At 36.9% G+C, this 21473-nt stretch overlaps 1 protein-coding gene across 3 annotated transcripts in view; it reads right to left on the reverse strand.

Annotated features, from left to right (window-relative positions):
* The window catches only part of FAR1 (fatty acyl-CoA reductase 1), a 74095-nt gene that overhangs the window by 30807 nt on the left and 21815 nt on the right, over nt 1-21473 (reverse strand). For all 3 annotated transcript variants that reach the window (XM_079928428.1, XM_079928426.1, XM_079928427.1), the window contains one exon: nt 9837-10032. In XM_079928428.1, coding sequence (XP_079784554.1) covers nt 9837-10025 — 189 coding nt within the window. In that variant the 5' untranslated portion in view covers nt 10026-10032. The remainder of the gene's footprint in view (nt 1-9836; nt 10033-21473) is intronic.

Below are 21473 nucleotides of genomic sequence, written 5' to 3' on the forward strand. Positions count from 1 at the left end.
ACTCTATGGGGTCCACATTGTTATCCCCATTTTATAGATGAGGAATCTGAGACACAGAGAGGTTAAGTAACTTGCCAAAGGACATAGGGCTGGTAGCTTGCAGAGTTAAATTTTAACTGTCCATGCCTTTGTTGATTAGATTATATTATCTCTCAGAATAGACATAAGCAGCACAGACATCAGAACAATGTTTACAATGATCATCCAGAGACTTCCTGGTGGCGTAGCGGTTAAGAATCCGCCTGCCAATGCAGGGCACATGGGTTCAATCCCTGGTCCGGGAAGATCCCACATACCGCGGAGCAACTAAGCCTGTGCATCACAACCACTGAGCCTGCACTCTAGAGCCCACGAGCCACAACTACTGAGCCTGTGTGCCACAACTACTGAAGCCTGCACACCTAGAGCCCGTGCTCTGCAACAAGAGAAGCCACCGCAATGAGAAGCCCGTGCGCCGCAATGAAGAGGAGCCCCTGCTCCCCACAACTAGAGAAAGCCTGCATGCAGCAACGAAGACCCAACTCAGATAAAAATAAATAAATAACATTTTTAAAAAAATAAATAAAAATAAAATGATCATTCAGATTTCTAAAATCCAAACCTTAATTTATCACTTCATTTTATTTTGCTTTTAGTCTCTTTTAGTAGATTAAAATACCATTAATCATACTCTACCTAAAATCTTAGGAAAATTTTAAAGGGGAAAACAAAGTAAGTATGTTAAAGGAAAAAAAATTTGGTAAGCAAATGTGAATATGAAGCTGGATAAACTTGAGAAATACATATAGGATTCTAACTTGAAAATAGAAAATTCAATATTCCTTAAGTATACTCAAAGGAATAAATTTTTAACTAGAGAATCAGATCCCAAAATGGTTACAGTATAAAGGTACATTCAATTTTGAGTCAAATTTAATTTTTTATCCCAGATTTTATAGAGGAACAATGATGTCACCTCCAGATCACTGTTCTATTACACCCTGACTCTCCACTCCATTTAAAGTCCATATTTGTAGTTTAAGCAGAGATTCTGAAATCTGGGGAAAAAGTCTATAAAACATATATGGTACTCGCTTTCACCTTCCCAGGTGACTTTTAGTAAGTAACAGTCTTCCCCTCCACCACTGCTAGCTAGTGACTTCAATATTATTGTTTTTTTATATTAATTAATAAAATATTTACTAAGCATTTCAGATGAACTAAGTACCTTCTAGACACTGAGAAAACAAGAATTATGACCTTTGCCTCAGGCTATTTAGAGTCTAATAGGAAAAATTAGACAAGTAAACAGTTAAAATATAATGTTATAAGTAATAAAATAGGGATAATATAAGTGTTATGAGACTGTACAGGAGCAACATCTAGCCCTGCTAGTTGGGAAGGACCTAAGATTATAAAGTAGAAGAATAGTGTTTCAGGTAGAGAAAGTAGCATGTATAACTACCTAGAAGTAACAGAGCATTAATGTTTGGGAAATTTAAAAAACTCAGTAAGACTTAGCCAATGACTGGAAGAGGGATAAGGAATATAAACTCCATGTGGACAGGGACTAGGTCTATTTTGCTCAGAACAAAGGCCCTAGATAACAGAGTGCCTGGCAAGATAGTGACATGATAAACATTTGTTAAATGAATAAATTCATCAGGTGGAAAACACTGGAAGAGAAAGAAGTACAGCTATGGAGATATGAGTTCAGTTTTGTGAATGCTGAGTGTAAAGTGCCAATGAGAACACCCCAGAAGACTGGTCTAGTAGAGATAACTGGCTCTGTGGGTCCTGAGTTCAGGGAAGAAAGAGTCAGACTACTGATATAGATTTTATTAACCACCCAGCAGCAGCAGTGATGAGCACCCAAGGTCCAGACTATATGAAGCTTTTTCCAAATCTAATTTAAAATACAACCTTTCACCTCACACAAAACAGAAGGTGCTGAGTAATTACCTAAATGGACCTAGTAAAAAGAGATCAAGGCCTAGGACAGAATTCTGAAGAATATTTAAGGGGCTAGCAGAGAAAAAGGAGCCTGAGGAATGACCAGAAAAGTACTTTTAACACACTGTATTCAGACTTTTTCATTCTCCCAGACTGCCAATGACCTTTAATTCCCCTTCATATCAGATATCTCCACCACTACCACCAATACATGATCACGCTGCTTCACAAGTTACATCTCAAATGTGATGCTCTTCCCTTCTTTAGCTACCATCTCTTTATTCAATACCATCTTTTCCAAAGTTTTTAACCCACTGGTATCCCAATTAGTTCCTACTTTACTAAGTCCACTAATGCCCTCTTTAATGTATTTTATTCCCTTTCCAGAATTTATTTTGTGGTCCACTATTTGCACTCCTTGCCAGCAATGAGGTTTACCTTCCCAGAGACATTCCTGTAAATCAGTGGTTCTCAAGTTGGGGCAATTTTAGCCCCCAGGGAACATTTGGTGATGTCTGAAGACATTTTTCTTTGTCAAAACTGGGATGGTGAGGAGAGGGAGCTGCTGGCATTCAGTGGGTAGAGGCCAGGAATGCTGACCACCCTACAATGCATAGGACAGCTCCCCATAACAAAGAATTATCTGGCCCAAAATATGAATAGCGCTGAAGTTGAGAAATTCTGCTATAAGACAATGTCCCACTATAGTATATGCTCTATGCCTATGCTCTTTCATTCCTGTTTCAAAATCATAGAAGGCTCTACCTAAAAGTTTCTTAACAACTTTAAGTGTACATATTCACTGCTACTTGATATAAAAAGAACTCATTTTATTGATTCACCAGAAATGCTATACATAAGTGGGAATGAATGGCCCTAGGAGTAAGTGGTGGGATGTGCCGGGCGGAATTAAAAGCATAAGATAAAATGACAAAATTTTATAGAGTATTTTAGTTAAATATTTATTTAGACAAATACTTGGGGACAAGGCATTTTTATATTGAAAATAATGGCCATATGTTTAGACTAAACTATAAAAGTTCAATGAAATTTCAGGCTTTCAGTAGAAGATAATCATTTTCTTTACAAATCAGACTTACTGGTGAGGAAAAATTTTAGAAGCATTACCCTGGAGACCCCAGAGAAGATGCCCAACTCTTTCACATTTTACTTAGGTCCTCAATTCCAACCAAGACATCAGCTTCAATAATTGCTCCTATCCAATCTCTCTTAACACCTCTACACTCTCTCTTCCTTCCCTCCTCCCTCTTAAAAACTCTCTAGACTGTAGGCTCCATTAAGGCAGGGACTCTTATTTATTCCTGAATTCAACCCCTTACATCAAGTCAAGTGCCCAGCACTGAGTACACACAATAAATGTTTTCTGAAAAATAAAAAATGAATAAGAAAAAATAACCTTTCACTAGGGGGAAGGAGGGTGTTGGGAAGGGAATTACAATATACCAATTACAAGTGGTTCATGATAAAATGCCAAGATGAGTAAACAAAGGGCAGAGATGGCAGCAAAACACACATGCAGGCATTATTACTTAAAATAGGCCTTGTGGTCTGATAGCCCCCTTGATGACTCCCTTCTCACAGGTTTTCAGGGAAGCAAAGAATTCCAAAAGGATCTGGCAAAAAATCAGAAAGAGGAAAAAGAAGAGAGACTAACATACACTATCTGAGTAGTTAAGAAGTTTAGGGATAACTTCTAAATTTTGGAGAAAGGATTTTACATCCTACAGTTAAATAAAAATAAAAGCAACATGTTAAGTATCTGCTGCATGATGTCAAAGAAAAGCTACTGTGACATGACAATTAGTTCTAATCCAAAGAACTATCACAAAGGTATACGAAGTTCATTCAAAGTAAAAAGTCTGGTTAGTTGCTATGTAAGGATTTGCTAATTTTTTTGTTTTTTCCAACAGGACTATAAGAATTTAGATAGACAAATGAGCATCATTCTCTTCCAAAAAAAAAAAAATAATGCTATCATTGACATTTCTTTGGAGGGATATGCCTATAGAGTCAGAGCCCTTGCAAAACTGAGCTCACAGCTTTCTAATCACTTTGGTTTCTGACTCCAATTTTATTCTCTGAATCTTTACTGCCAAGCTTGGGTTCAAATTAATTTTGGATGTCTGCAAAAGTCAACTCTCTCCTTAAAGCATGAACATTTGCCCCTATTCAGTATATCCATTAGAATGTGCCAGTAGGCTGTCCCCACATGGTCTAAGCAACACTGTACACTCTTAATCAGCACCAGTTCGCAAAGTGTAGAAGATCCTAGGAGTCCCTGAGACTCCCACTTAGGGAGTTCACGAAGTCAAAACTATTTTCATAATAAAAGTAAAACATTATTTGCATTTTTCACTTTCATTCTCTCACAAGTATAGAGAGGAATTTTCCAAAGCTACATGTGTAATGACATCATCACTCTCGATGGCTCATGGAATGTGTGCTTGTATGTATATTCTTTTACTTTAAAAATTTCTCAATTTTAAATGGGACCTAATGAAAAAAGCTTTTGCACAGCGAAGGAAACCATAAACAAGACAAAAAGACAACCCTCAGAATGGGAGAAAATATTTGCAAATGAAGCAACTGACAAAGGATTAATTTCCAAAATTTACAAGCAGCTCATGCAACTCAATATCAAAAAAACAAACAACCCAATCCAAAAATGGGCAGAAGACCTAAACAGACATTTCTCCAAAGAAGATACACAGATTGCCAACAAACATATGAAAGGATGCTGAACATCACTAATCATTAGAGAAATGCAAATCAAAACTACAATGAGGTATCACCTCACACCAGTCAGAATGGCCATCATCAAAAAATCTACAAACAATAAATGCTGGAGGGTGTGGAGAAAAGGGAACCTTCTTGCACTCTTGGTGGGAATGTAAATTGATACAGCCACTATGAAGAACAGTATGGAGGTTCCTTAAAAAACTAAAAATAGAACTACCATATGACCTAGCAATCCCACTACTGGGCATATACCCTGAGAAAACCATAGTTCAAAAAGTGTCATGTACCACAATGTTCACTGCAGTTCTATTTACAATAGCCAGGACATGGAAGCAACCTAAGTGTCCATCGACAGATGAATGGATAAAGAATTGGCACATATATACAATGGAATATTACTCAGCCATAAAAAGAAACAAAATTGAGTTATTTGTAGTGAGGTGGAAGGACACAGAGACTGTCATATAGAGTGAAGTAAGTCAGAAAGAGAAAAATAAATACCGTATGCTAACACATATATATGGAATCTAAAAAAAAAAAAAAGGTTCTGAAGAACCTAAGGGCAGGACAGGAATAAAGACGCAGACGTAGAGAATGGACTTGAGGACACAGGGAGGGGGAAGGGTAAGCTGGGACAAAGTGAGAGAGTGGCATGGACTTACATATACTAACAAAGGTAAAATAGATAACTAGTGGGAAGCAGCCCATAGCACAGGGAGATCAGCTCGGTGCTTTGTGACCACCTAGAGGGGTGGGATAGGGAGGGTGGTAGGGAGACGCAAGAGGGAGGAGATACAGGGATATATGTATATGTATAGCTGATTCACTTTGTTATAAAGCATTAACTAACACACCATTGTAAAGCAATTATACTCCAATAAAGATGTTAAAAAAAAAAGAAAAGAGGAAACTAGAAGAGGAATACAGCATAAAGCTTACTTTGATAAATCTATACACAGAAAAAGATGGGTGAAGAGCTGAACTCGGGAAGCATAGATCATACCTACAGTGTGAATACCCGACTGTTTGGAAAATTGTTCTTGTTAAATAACTCTCAGCACTCGATGAATGATCTAGCAATCCAGTATAAAATAAATCAATATTAATATTGCACTACAATTATCATAAGTACTAAATCACTATCATTGCTATTACTGCTTCTATCATGTTTTGAGTTTTTACTATGGCCCAGGCTCTGTGCAAAATGTTTTAAATAGCAGTATCTTATTTGAATCAATCATTCAACATGTATTTAACACGTAGTCTGTGTAAGGTATTGTTAAAGTCTCAGAACTTTACAAAGAGGTGTTACGGACTGAAAAAAAAAATTCTCAGTTTTAATCTCTACTACGATAAAACATCAGTAAGATATTTGAAATAAAACCTCACAAAAACAAAATCTCTTTGAAGTCCTCAATAATTTTTAAGAGTGTAAAGGGGTCCAGAGATCAAAAGTTTGAGAATCACTGCCTTAAATAAACAGAATCTTTCAACCTATTTGTATGATATGAAAAAATACAGCCATAAGGTAATAATATCAGTCTGCAATACACTGCAGTCAATATACATTATCAAATAATTTGCTCAAGAGTTTTAATTAAAAGTCACTTAGAAAAAAGCTGTAAATTATATCACATTTTTAAAAAAGTCCTTACACTAGGCTACCAAATACTTTTAATTTTAAAATGATATTGAATACAGTTTAGTTGATCTTCCCAGTTCTCAGGAAAAACTGAAAATGACCTTTGTACCTACCACACTTTAAGATGGCAAATTCTTCAAGCATAGTTATTATGTAGCTAGATTTTACGGTAGTAAATACTGAAATATTAACTCACATCTTTTTTTTATTGTCTCTAAAGAATTTAGAAACAATAATGAAAATGACTAAAACTTGTCTTTTTGTGTGTGTGTGTGTGTGTGTGTGTGTGTGGCCATTCCCCTTGGCACCCGGGATCTTAGTTCCCCGACTAGGGATCGAACCCATGCCCTCTCCAGTGGAAGCAAAGAGTCTTAACCAATGGATCGCCAGGGAAGTCCCTTGTCTTTTTTTTTAATTGAGATAACTAACACTGGTTTATAACATCATATAAGTTCCACGATTAGGACATTATATTTTGACTCCTATATACACTACTGCGTGCTCACCAACAAAAGTTTAGTTTCCATCTGTCACCATACAGTTGACCCCCTTTACCCATTTCACCCTACCCCCAACCCCTTCCTCTCTGGTAATCACTACTCTGTTCTCTGTTTTCACATTTAACCCACATCTTACTTTTAAAAATAAGTACATAGAAAGTTCATGTGATAATTCCTTAATCTAAGAGTTTAAAGTTAACACTTGCTACATTTTTCTCATGTGTAAGTATAAATATTTGTTTGAAGCCCTCTTCCTCAAGTCAAACAAGCAAAAATTTAAAAGAATAATTAACAATTTTGATTGTATTTTAAAAGGCAAAAACCTCACTTGTGTAGAGGAGAGTGTTAGTAGGAATACTCCGGCACTTAGTATTTACTTTACATGCCTTATACAGAGTCCAGTAAAGCAAACACCACAGCTTGCTCTGACACTCTTCCAACCTGCCAAGTAGTTCTCAGAGCCTTTGCCCGTGCTGTTCTCTCTACCTTTAACACTCTTCCTCCACGTACCAATGGATTCTTCCTCACTTCATCATTCAGGTCTCTGACCAAATGTCACCTCAGAGAGAACTTTTTCTGACCATCGTATCTAAAGCAGCACCTCCATCACTTTCAATCCCCCTTTTCTGCTTTACTTTTGAACAGCACGTGGCACTATTCAACATGTTATATAGTTGTTAACTTGTCTCCCTAACTAGAATGTAAATTCCAAATGCTGGGATTTTGTTTTCTTCATTGCCGTATCTCTAGTAACCTGAACAGCTTCTAGTATGTAGCAGGACTCACATCTTTGTGGAAGGGAGGGCAAATGGGAAGAACACAAGTGCACGAGAGTTTGGGGCAATAGGAAGAACGTTACTAGAGTATAACTACCCTTGTGAGCTATACTGTCACTGAGTAGCCCTCAAAGAAGTAGATTTGTTTTAAAAAGTAATTCAGAGAAAAGAAGTTTTTCTAGTTGAAATAAAGATTATTTAAAGTTTTCATGTGGGGACAAACTCAATAAACAGTGGGACAAAAGTAAATATTATTTTTATTCTTTAATGCCCTATTAATAGTTTCAAACAATTTATTTTTTAAAGTAAAAACAAATATTAATTTACATCACTGTTACAACCCTGTAAGTCTAGGATTACCTCTTAATGGGGAGGAGGGGGAATACAAACAAGAAAAACGTGGATGCTTCACAAAAGAGAAGTTTATCTTTCTGAACCAAAATTATATTTGAATGGAAATCATTCTCAACGTAACATCTTAGTAAAGCAAACATTCTAAATATAGTTTAACCTTTTCTTAATTTATCCTAAGTCACTGTAGTGAATATTAGTGATTGTATTTTATTATAACTCTGTAATGTTAAGAAAATTAAAAGTTATATTTAAACCCTCCCACACTTCTGTACAGGTCTTATTGTGTACCTTCTCTTTTTCTCTTAATTATTTTTCTGTTATTATACTTTATCACTCCTAGGAGATAAGCTTCCCACTACTGCCCTAACCCATAAACTGACTCTTATTCCTTCTGATGTTAACCTCTGTTATTCGCTGCCCTTCATGCACTTCTCTTTTGCTTTTGTCGTCTTCTCTTTTAATTTTGTAAACTTGGGCACCGAGCTTTTTGCCATTGGCTTAGGGAAATTAAGCTATTTTTACTCAGTGTGTACCAGCTACAACATACAACTAGTAAGGTATCCAACTCTCAAGATTACTTTTTCCATTTTATCACAAAGCGTTCCATCATCTTTGCCTTACTTTCTTATCTATTGGGGAAGTAATGCTATAAAGTAGAAAGGGATTTGTTATCAAGTCATCTCCGTTATATCCGACATCTATTAGCTACACAACTTCAGATAAAATAACCACCTCTGAGACTCATTGTCCATATTTGTAAAATGCGATATATCAACATCTGTCCCTGCCAGAGCATGAGCTCTGGTTTCAATCGTTCACAGACACTGGCTCTAACACTAACTATATGACCTTGTAGAATGGGAATAAGACCAGTACTTACCTTGAAGAGTTCCCGTGATAATTAAATACATATAAGGTGCTTTGCACACAGTGCCTGGCACAACTTAAGCACTCAATAAATGTCAGCCACTATTAACTATGGATTTCTACTGAAAGATCAAAACAGGCTGGAATACAAATCATGTCTAATAAATTATTTATTAACTGTAGAGAATTGTTAATCTATAATTAATCAACATATCTTTTGATACTTTTCAGCAATTCTTTCACTGCTCAGAGTAACTCAGAGGTTTCTAGTTTTGGTCTTTTTTGTTTTTTTATACATAAGTCACAGCTGCCCTAGAAGGTTAAAAGGTACCAGATACCCACCTAATAACTAAAAAATTACATAGCTACTATACCAAACTTACTAACAATGAATGTCAGATAAATTCTAAAGCCTATAACTGTGAAATAATTTTACTCCAGCTCATTTCCATTTTTTCTTAGCCATATTTTACTAAAGGTTCAAATGTATGACATACTCTTGTATTCTATATAACCCCTCTGTCACCATGTTCTTATTTGTCAAATGGGAATATGTGACTTTGCTACTTCCTAATACTTTTGTGAGGAGCAATTAGTGCTTACAAATTTTTAACTGTTATCAAAGCACTCTCACAGCATAGTAGGAGTTAGAAACTAACTCATTATTATCATTCTGAAACTATTTAAACATCTAGTAATTACAAATAACCTGCCTCAAATATTCTAAAAACACATTAAACCTTTACCATAAAGGTAATTTAGAACTTGTTATATAATTTTTTTCATCATAGAAGAAAGCTTTTTTCCAAAAAAAAAAAAAAAGAAAGCTTTTTTCTCCTCCTGATCACAAGTCATATTCAGTTTACTGCCATTCTTATAGGGGTTTTTTTTACCAATTTTTTTCAGGATACTTAAGAAATATACTAAGCTGTTGATGATTACAATAATTACATGCACAAACACACACTTTTTTCTCTCTTCCAAATGATCATTTTCCATACTTACCTTGCCACTAATGACTTCTTCTACTCGTTCCTGGGGTGTCTGTCCAGCTTTCTGCCTCACCAAAACATACACTGAATTCACCTTAGGACAAGACCTCAGCAACTTTTCCAGAAGTACCTTCCCTAGGAAACCAGTAGCTCCAGTGAGGAGGACATTCTTGCCTTCATAGTATTCTGGGATTGAAACCATTCTGATCCTATGGAAAATATGACAAATAAGCATCACTTCAAAGATTTATGTTCACTGTTACATACTGAAAATCTCTTGGTATTCAAATAAGTATTTTCAAGGACAGGCAAAAATCAAAGTTCAACGTTAACACAAAAGGGGACATTAACGTTTGGCTCATTGTAGTAAGGTGGAAAGTACAGTGAACTGCAACACTGGCTTCTAATCCCTGTTTTTACCTGGACCACCTCAGACAAGTCACTCACCTTCTCTGGGCCTGGGTTTCTTTAGTACAGTTTGTACCAAGTGACCTCTAAAAATTCCTTCAGCAATAAGAATCCAAATCTTCACTTAAACCTCAGTTAAACCCCAAACATGAATAAGTGGTGTTTCTCTGTCTCCAAAAGTATTTATAACACCAAATAGAGGTCAGCAGCAAGACTCAATTGCCTAGCTTGTATAACATGGTGAGGTGTCATATTCACCTATCATCACCAGTTGAAACAAGAGGTAACACCAAGTCCTTTCTTTTATATGTCTGTAGTGACAATATATTCAAAAGGTACTTAAATCTCCCTTTTAGTAAGAAATATAGTAAGGAATATATAGACTGACTTATCCTCCCTACCCAAATTCCACTGAAACAGCAGAAAAGAGAGTATACTAACAGAATGAACACACAAAAGAACCATGATGAGTGGAAAAAACAAGATGCAAAAGGACTCATGCAGTATGTCACTATTCAAGGCTCAAACACATTCAAAATGATGCTACTTACTGTTTAGAAATGCATATACATGATAATATTAATAAATGCATTAGAGAGAGTATAATACAATCAGAAAAGAGAATAAGAAGCTTCAATTGTATTTATGTTTTGTTTAAGCTAAGGAGTAGATACCTGTATTTTATATCTAAATTTTTCACAATTATAAAAAATTAAATTCATAACAATCTGAAAACCCATTAACAAGCAAAAAGAAAAGAAGGAAGGAAGGTAGGAAGGAAGGCAAGAAAAAAGAATTTCCACAAGAAACAGATGAGACTAAACTGATAGAGAAGCCATAGCATAAGAAATAACAACCTAAGCAAAACAAACATAGGAAAGCACCATAAGGAGGCAAGAGCTGTCCCAACCCCCTAAATAGAAAACACCAAGTTCAGGATCAAGAAGCTGAATAAAAGCTTAGGGAAATTAAGGTACCTAAAGGTTGCTCACAGAACAGCAAAGCCACTCCTGACAGTCTTACTTCCTGTATAAACTTTGGCTCCCAGGCTTAGTATCCAGATCTGCTGAGAACATCCAGCATGGCTGCTAAAGGACAAAAGAGAAGTAGGGCTAAGTTTGAGGTTGCTCTGTACATCCACAAATGGAGGTGGGGCACTGGGAGAAAGGAAACAAAAACAACCAAAAGAAGAAAAGTCTTCAGAGCACTTGTGCCCCAGAAATAAATTTTAGGTCCTTAGATTATCTGGCTGCTGCTGACCCTTAAAACAAACTCATACAGAGCTCTCAGTAATTCCACTTGGAGAAGAGATCTCTTGGAAAATCAGGCTTCAGAAAACTGAGAGGAAGGCAGTATCAGCTACCAAAACCAATCATACTAGTCCTTCATAAATATGGATAACTAAGGATCATCAGATATTTAAGAAATATCCACAAAATTAAGAAGGACCAAAATGAAAAGCAACAGAATCAACCACGAAAACTAAGGTAATGAAAAATTTACAGGAAATTTAAATTCTAATAAATACCCTCCAAGTCATTCACAAGAATATTGCATCCATCGAGTAAACTACTATGAAAAAGGAACAGAGAATAAGAAACCATTGGAGACAGAGCTCTGCCCACCACAGCAACAGCCAGCTCTACCCACCACCAGTCCCTCCTATCAGGAAACTTGCACAAGCCTCTTAGATAGCCTCATCCACCAGAAGGCAGACAGCAGAAGCAAGAAGAACTACAATCATGCAGCCTGTGGAACAAAAACCATATTCACAGAAAGATAGACAAGATGGAAAGGCAGAGTGCTATGCACCAGATGAAGGAACAAGATAAAACCCCAGAAAAGCAACTAAATGAAGTGGAGATAGGCAACCTTCCAGAAAAAGAAATCAGAATAATGATAGTGGAGATGATCCAGGACCTCGCAAAAAGAATGGAGGCAAAGATCAAGAAGATGCAAGAAATGTTTAACAAAGACCTAGAAGAATTAAAGAACAAACAGAGATGAACAACACAATAACTGAAATGGAAAATACACTAGAAGGAATCAATAGCAGAATAACTGAGGCAGAAGAACAGATGAGCGACCTGGAAGGCAGAATGGTGGAATTCACTGCTGCGGAACAGAATAAAGAAAAAAGAATGAAAAGAAATGAAGACAGCCTGAGAGACCTCTGGGACATTAAACACAACAACGTTCGCATTATAGGAGTCCCAGAAGGAGAAGAGAGAGAGAAATGACCTGAGAAAATATTTGAAAAGATTATAGGCAAAAACTTCCCTAACATGGGAAGGGAAATAGCCACCAACGTCCAGGAAGCACAGATAGTCCCATACAGGATAAACCCAAGGAGAAACACACTGAGACACACAGTAATCAAACTGGCAAAAATTAAAGACAAAAAAAAATTATTGAAAGCAGCAAGGGAAAAACGACAAATAACATACAAGGCAACTCCCATAAGGTTAACAGCTGATCTCTCAGCAGAAACTCTACAAGCCAGAAGGGAATGGCATGGCATATTTAAAGTGACGAAAGGGAAGAACCTACAACCAAGATTACTCTACACGGCAAGGATTTCATTCAGATTCGAAGGAGAAACCAAAAGCTTTACAGACAAGCAAAAGCTAAGAGAATTCAGCACCACCAAACCAGCTCTACAACAAATGCTAAAGGAACTTCTCTAAGTGGGAAACACAAGAGAAGAAAAGTACCAACAAAAACAAACCCAAAACAATTAAGAAAATGGTAATAGGAACGTACATATTGATAATTACCTTAAACGTGAATGGATTAAATGCTCCAACCAAAAGACACAGGTTTGCTGAATGGATACAAAAACAAGACCCATATATATGCTGTCTACAAGAGACCAACTTCAAACCTAGGAACACATACAGACTGAAAGTGAGGGGATGGAAAAAGATATTCCATGCAAATAGAAATCAAAAGAAAGCTGGAGTGGCAAAACTATATCAGACAAAATAGACTTTAAAATAAAGAATGTTACAAGACACAAGGAAGGACACTACATAAGGATCAAGGGATCAATCCAAGAACAAAACATAACAATTATAAATATATATGCACCCAACATAGGAGCACCTCAATACATAAGGCAACTGCTAACAGCTATAAAAGAATAAATCGGGGCTTTCCTGGTGGTGCAGTGGTTGAGAGTCTGCCTGGCGATGCAGGGGACACGGGTTTGTGCCCCAGTCCAGGAAGATCCCACATGCCGTGGAGTGGCTGGGCCCGTGAGCCATGGTCTCTGAGCCTGCGCTTCTGGAGCCTGTGCTCCGCAACGGGAGAGGCCACAACAGTGAGAGGCCCACATACCGCCAAAACAAAACAAAACAATAAATCAACAATAACACAGTAATACTGGGGGACTTTAACACCTCACTTACATCAATGGACAGATCATCCAAACAGAAAATTAATAAGGGAACACAAGCTTTAAATGACACAATAGACCAGACAGAATTAATTGATATCTATAGGACATTCCATCCAAAAATAGTAGATTACACTTTCTTCTCAAGTGCGCACGGAACGTTCTCCAGGATAGATCATGTCTTGGGTCACAAATCAAGACTCAGTAAATTTAAGAAAATTTAAATCATATCAAGCATTTTTTCTGACCACAACGCTATGGGATTAGAAAGCAATTACAGGGAAAAAAACGTAAAACACACAAACACATGGATTGTTCATATTTTGACAAAACAATATGTTACAAAATAACCAAGAGATCACTAAAGAAATCAAAGAGAAAATCAAAAAATACCTAGAAACAAATGACAATGAAAACACAATGATCCAAAACCTATGGGATGCAGCAGAAGCACTTCTAAGAGGGACGTTTATAGCAATACAAGTCTACCTCAAGAAACAAGAAAAATCTCAAATAAACAATCTAACCTTATGCCTAAAGGAACTAGAGAAAGAAGAACAAACAAAACCCAAAGTTAGCAGAAGGAAAGAAATTATAAAGATCAGAGAAGAAATAAATGAAATAGAAACAAAGAAGACAATAGCAAAGATCAACAAAACTAAAAGCTGGTTCTTTGAGAAGATAAACAAAATTGATAAACCATTAGCCAGACTCATCAAGAAAAAGAAGGAGAGCACTCAAATCAATAAAATTAGAAATGAAAAAGGAGAAGTTACAACAGACACCGCAGAAGTACAAAGCATCCTAAGACACTACTACCAACAACTCTATGCCAATAAAATGGACAACCTGGAAGAAATGGACAAATCCTTAGAAAGGTATAACCTTCCAAGACTGAACCAGGAAGAAATAGAAAATATGAACAGACCAATCACAAGCACTGAAATTGAAACTGTGATTAAAAATCTTCCAACAAACAAAAGTCCAGGACCAGATGGCTTCACAGGTGAATTCCACCAAACATTTAGAGAAGAGCTACCACCCATCCTTCTCAAACTCTTCCAAAAAATTGCAGAGGAAGAAACATGCCCAAACTCATTCTATGAGGCCACCATCACCCTGATACCAAAACCAGACAAAGATACTACAAAAAAAGAAAATTACACACCAATATCACTGATGAATACAGATGCAAAAATCCTCAACAAAATACTAGCAAACAGAATGCAACAACACATTAAAAGGATCATACACCATGATCAAGTGGGATTTATCCCAGGGATGCAAGGATTCTTCAATATACGCAAATCAATCAATGTGATACACCATATTAACAAATTGAAGAATAAAAACCATATGATCATCTCAATAGATGCAGAAAAAGCTTTTGACAAAATTCAACACATATTTATGATTAAAAACTCTCCAGAAAGTAGGCACAGAGGGAACCTACCTCAACATAAACAGGCCATATACGACAAACCCACAGCAAACATCATTCTCAATGGTGCAAAACTGAAAGTATTTCCTCTAAGATCAGGAACAAGACAAGGATGTCCACTCTCATCACTATTATTCAACAGTCTTGGAAGTCCTAGCCACGGCAATCAGAGAAGAAAAAGAAATAAAAGGAATACAAATTGGAAAAGAAGAAGTAAAACTGTCACTGTTTGCAGATGACATGATACTATACATACAGAATCCTAAAGATGCCACCAAAAAACTACTAGAGCTAATCAGTGAATCTGGTCAAGTTGCAGGACACAAAATTAATGCACAGAAATCTCTTGCATTCCTATATGCTAATGATGAAAAATCTGAAATAGAAATTAAGGAAACACTCCCATTTACCACTGCAACAAAAATAATAAAATATCTAGGAATAAACCTACCCAGGGAGACAGAAGACCTGTATGCAGAAAACAATATGACACTGATGAACGAAATTAATGATACAAACAGATGGAGAGATGTTTAACATGTTCTTGGATTGGAAGAATCAATATTGTGAAAATGACTTTACTACCCAAAGCAATCTACAGATTCAATGCAATCCCTATCAAATTACCAATGGCATTTTTTACATAACTGGAACAACAAATCTTAAAATTTGTATGGAGACACAAAAGACCCCGAATAGCCAAAGCAATCTTGAGGGAGAAAAACGGAGCTGGAGGAATCAGACTCCCTGACTTCAGACTATACTACAAAGCTACAGTAATCAATATGATGGTACTGGCACAAAAAGAGAAATATAGATCAATAGAACAGGACAGAAAGCCCAGAGATAAACCCACACACCTATGGTCAACAATCTATGACAAAGGAGGCAAGGATATACAATGGAGAAAAGACAGTCTCTTCAATAAGTGATGCTGGGAAAACTGGACAGCTACATGTAAAAGAATGAAATTAGAACACTCCCTAACACCATACACAAAAATAATCTCAAAATGGATTAGAGACCTAAATGTAAGGCCAGACACTATAAAACTCTTTGAGGAAAACATAGGACGAACACTCTTTGACATAAATCACAGCAAGATGTTTTTTGATCCACCTCTTAGAGTAATGGAAATAAAAGCAAAAATAAACAAACGGGACCTAATGAAACCTAAAAGCTTTTGCAAAGCAAGGGAAACTACAAACAAGATGAAAAGACAACCCTCAGAATGGGAGAAAATATTTGCAAATGAATCAACGGACAAAGGGTTAATCTCCAAAATATATAAACAGCTCACGCAGCTCAATATTAAAAAAACAAACAACCCAATCCAAAAATGGGCAGAAGACCTAAATAGACATTTCTTCAAAGACATACAGATGGCCAAGAAGAACATGAAAAGCGGCTCTACGTCACTAATTATTAGAGAAATGCAAATCAAAAGTACAATGAGGTATCACCTCACACCAGTTAGAAGGGGCATCATCAGAAAATCTACAAACAACAAATGCTGGAGAGGGTGTGGAGAAAAGGGAACCCTCTTGCACTGTTGGTGGGAATGTAAATTGATACCGCCACTATGGAGAACTGTATGGACGTTCCTTAAAAAACTAAAAATAGAATTACCATATGACCCAGCAATACCACTACTGGGCATATACTCAGAGAAAACCATAATTCAAAAAGACACATGCACATCAATGTTCATTGCAGCACTATTTACTACAGCCAGGTCATGGAAGCAACCTAAATGCCCATTGACAGACAAATGGATAAAGAAGATGTGGTACATACATACAGTGGAATATTACTCAGCCATAAAAAGGAAAGAAATTGGGTCATCTTAGAGACATGGATGAATCTAGAGACTGTCATGCAGAGTGAAGTAAGTCAGGAAAAGAAAAACAAATATCGTATATTAACACATATATGTGGAACCTATAAAAATGGTACAGATGAACCAGTTTGCAGGGCAGAAATTGAGACACAGATGTAGAGAACAAACATATGGACACTAAGGGGGGAAAGTGGCGGGGGTGGGGTGGGGGGTGGGTGATGAATTGGGAGATTGGGATTGACATATATACACTAATATGTATAAAATGGATAACTAATAAGAACCTGCTGTATAAAAAAATAAATAAAATTTAAAAAAAGAAAGCATTGGAAATCAGAAATGCAAATGTACGCAGAAAATTCAGACAATACGTAAGTAAATTATTAGAATTACCAAGTGAATTTGAGAACTAGATACAAGGTTTATACAGAAAAAAAAACAAATGTATTTCTATACACCACCAACACACAAGAAATAAAGTTAAAAAAAAAACTATACCACTTATAATACCATCCAAAACACCAAAAAATTATGGAAAATATCAAGTATCGACTGATGAGGATGCAGAGAAACTGGAACTCATGCACATTGCTGATGGGAATGAAAAATGATTCAGCTGCTGTGGGAAAGTTTAGCAGTTCCTCAAAAAGTTAAACAAAAAATTATCATATGACCCTGCAATTCTGCTCCTAGGTATACACCCCAAAGATCTGCAGATAGGTACTCAAAAAGTACACATACACACTTGCTTATAGCAGCAGTGTTTACAACAGCCAAATAGTACAAACAGCCCAAAAGTCCATCAACAGATGAATGGATCAACAAATCATGTATATATAGTGGAATATTATTCAGTCATAATAAGGAATGAAGTACTGACACGTACTACAATGGGCGATGAACCTCAAAAACATACTAAGTTTAAAAAATCAGATATAGAAGATCACATACTATAGGATTTCATTTTTATGAAATATCCAGAATAGATAAATCCATAGAGACAATGCAGACTGGTGGTTGGCAGGAGCTGAAGAGTGGAGAGAGTGGGCAGTGGAGGAAAACTGCTTCAGGAGCTTTACTTTGGAGTGAAGGGATTCTGGAACTAGACAGAGGTGGCAGCTGCATAACATTGTGAATGTAGCAAATGTCATTGAATTTTTCCCTTTAAAATGATTAATTTTATATTATGTGAATTTCACCTCAACGAATTTTTTGCGGGGGCTGAGTTGGGTCTTTGTTGTGGTGCACGGGCTTCTCATTACGGTGGTTTCTCTTGTTGCAGAGCACAGGCTCTAGGCACATGGGTTTCAGTAGCTGTGGCTCACGGTTCTAGAGCACAGGCTCAGTAGTTGTGGCGCACAGGCTTAACTGCTCCATGGCATGTGGCATCTTCCCGGGCCAGGGCTCGAACCTGTGTCCCCTGCATTGGCAGGCGGATTCCTAACCACTGCACCACCAGGGAAGCCCCTGAATTATTTTTTTTTTGAGAACACCAAAAATTAGAAATAAATGTAAAAGATACTAATGGAAAACTACAAAACATTGAGAGAAATCAAACAATACTTAAATAAATGGAGAGATGTACTACATTCCTTAGATTCAATACAATCCCAATCAAAATTTAAGCTGTTTTTATTTATGTATGGAAACTAAGACTCTAAAATGTTACAGAAATACAAAGGGCCAAGAGTAGCCAAGACAAGCATTAAGAACAACAAAGCTGGAGAACTTATATTACCATGTAACAAGATGTATTATAAAGCTACAGAAATGTGGTATTGGGACAAGAAGAGAAGAGTACAATCAATGGATGTCCATATAGCAAAAAATGAATCTTGACTTCTATACCACACCACACACAAAAATGAATTCCAGACAGACTATACACCCAAATGTGAAAGGTAAAATAGTTATGATTCTAGAAGATGACACAGAACATCTCCATGATCATGGGGTAGGCAAATATTTATTAAATAGGACACAAGAAGTGCTAACCAAAAAGGAAAAATATTGATAAACTGGAAGACACTAAAACTGAGTTCATCCCACAACACTATTAACAGAGAGAAAAGGCAAAACAGGTAAAAGATATTTGCAGTAGTATGTATAAATGACAACTGATTACTACCCAGAATATATGAAGAACTACAAATGAATAAGGAGAAGTGAAAAAAACAATAGAAAATGGGAAAGCCTTGAACAGAAAAGGAAGCATAAGGGAGAGTATCCAAATGGCCAATTAGCACATAAAAAAGGGCTGAGGACTTCCCTGGTGGCATAGTGGTTAAGAATCCACCTGCCAATGCAGGGGACATGGGTTCGATCCCTGGTCCGGGAAGATCCCACATGCCACGGAGCAACTATGCCTGTGTGCCACAACTACTGAGCCCACGCACCGAGAGCCTATGCTCCACAACAAGAGAAGCCACTGCAGTGAGAAGTCCGCGCATGCAATGAAGAGTAGCCCCCGCTCCCCACAACTGGAGAAAGCCTGCGCACAGCAACAAAGACCCAATACAACCAAAAATAAATAAATAAAAATAAAATATAGTTTTAAAAAGGGCTGAACTTCATTAGTTATCAAACCTCAATGTGATCCTGGTACACTGTCCCCAGAATGGCTAAAATGAAAAAGACAGACAATACATAGTATTGGTAAAGTTTCAGAGAGAGAAAAATGGAACTCTCATCTACTGCTGGAGGAAGTACAGATAGTTATAACACTTAGTAAAAGTTGTACAACCTAATAAAGCTAAACAATCACATATCATATGATGTAGCAGCTCCATTCCTGATTATATACCCAACAGAAATGAGTACATTTGTTCACCAAAAGACTCATAAACAATGTTTACATGTTTGTAGCAGCACTATTCCTACTGACCCAAAATTTTAAAAACCCAATGTCTGGTCAATAGTATATTACATAAATTATAGTATATTCATACAATGGAATATTAAAAAACAATGAGAATGAAGGAATTATCCTACACACCACATGGATGGGGCTCACAAAGAGAACACTGAGCCAAAGAGGCCAGACACAAAAGGTGTATACTGTATGATATCATGCATATAAAGTTCAAAAACAGGCAAAAATCATCTACGGTTAAAAGTCAGAACAATGGTTATATTCCAGGGGAGGAAGAGGTAGTGACCAAAAAGGGTGTGAGGGAGGCTTCTGGGATACTGGTTATGTTCTATTTCTTGATCTGGGTGGCTCATTTTTAAAACTCGTCAAGTTGTACACAGGATTTATGGACTTTCTGAAGGTATGCTACACGTCAATAAAAAGTTTACTGTAGGGCTTCCCTGGTGGCGCAGTGGTTGAGAGTCCACCTGCCGCTGCAGGGGACATGGGATCGTGCACGGGTCTGGGAAGATCCCACATGCCGCGGAGCGGCTGGGCCCGTGAGCCATGGCCGCTGAGCCTGCGCGTCCGGAGCCTGTGCTCCGCAACGCGAGAGGCCACAACAGTGAGAGGCCCGCGTACCGCAAAAAAAAAAAAAAAAAAAAAAAGTTTACTGTAAAAAATAAAAGTAAATATAGGGTGACCATATATGTCCTGGTTTTCCTGGAATAAGCCTGGTTTTACACATTATTCCAGCTTAACTTTGATTAGAGCCCCCTCTTCTCAAAAGTGTTCCAGTTTTCACAGTATGGTTACTCTACTTATAATCTGCTTCAGGTCTAATAAGACTATTTCAAGACTTCGTTGACCCCCAAACCTAATTAAAACTATAGAGCATTAAAATGTTGTCATAGGGGAGAAATGAAGAATAATTCTGCATCAATACACCTAACAAATCTGGTAAGTATTAATGACAATTACATACTAAATATATATATTAAACACAGTGTCCTAGACACATGACCTAGAACAAGTTATTTAATTCTCTGAGCTTCATATGTAAAAATCTATTCAAGAAATATTTATTAAGCACCTACCAGATACCAGGAACCAGAAAGTTTTCCACAGGTGTACACATGCATTTAAGACAGAAAAAGATACTAAGCAGTTTGCCCTTTAATAATTGAGGATTTATAGCCTGAGTATGTGATTGGCTCAACCCTAAAAGGATTGGCTCAACCCTTCCTCACCTACCAGGACACCCTCCCTATAAAAATCTGTTAAAACCAAACAACAGAAAATTTTTACCGAATTTAATACTCTCTCCTTAACAGTATAAAGATTATTTGCTAAGAGAGTTGTAGAATGAAACTACTTCTTACCAGTTTCAGGTAACTAGCTTAAAGCTAATTGCATGTGATTTTATCCTTAAGGTTCTCTTCATGGAAGAAAGAACAGATTCCCACAGCTCCCCAACTTTATCACAACACAACCAAAAACTTTACAAGCACCAAGTATTTTTAAACTCTGTCTCCAGGTATTCTTGATTCCCCCACCCACCAATATACTTTACCCTATTAACTTACTGGCAAAGTAAGTGCATATGAGCACTCCTTTTAAGGAAAGTCTAGACTTATCACATCTTCCACATAGTCCTGCTAGTATGGCCAAAAGCTACAGGAAAAGCAGAAGCCAGGAAAGAAATGCTGCCAA

Source organism: Stenella coeruleoalba (genome assembly GCF_951394435.1).
Source record: "Stenella coeruleoalba genome assembly, chromosome: 8".
In the NCBI taxonomy this organism is placed as follows: Eukaryota; Metazoa; Chordata; class Mammalia; order Artiodactyla; family Delphinidae; genus Stenella; species Stenella coeruleoalba.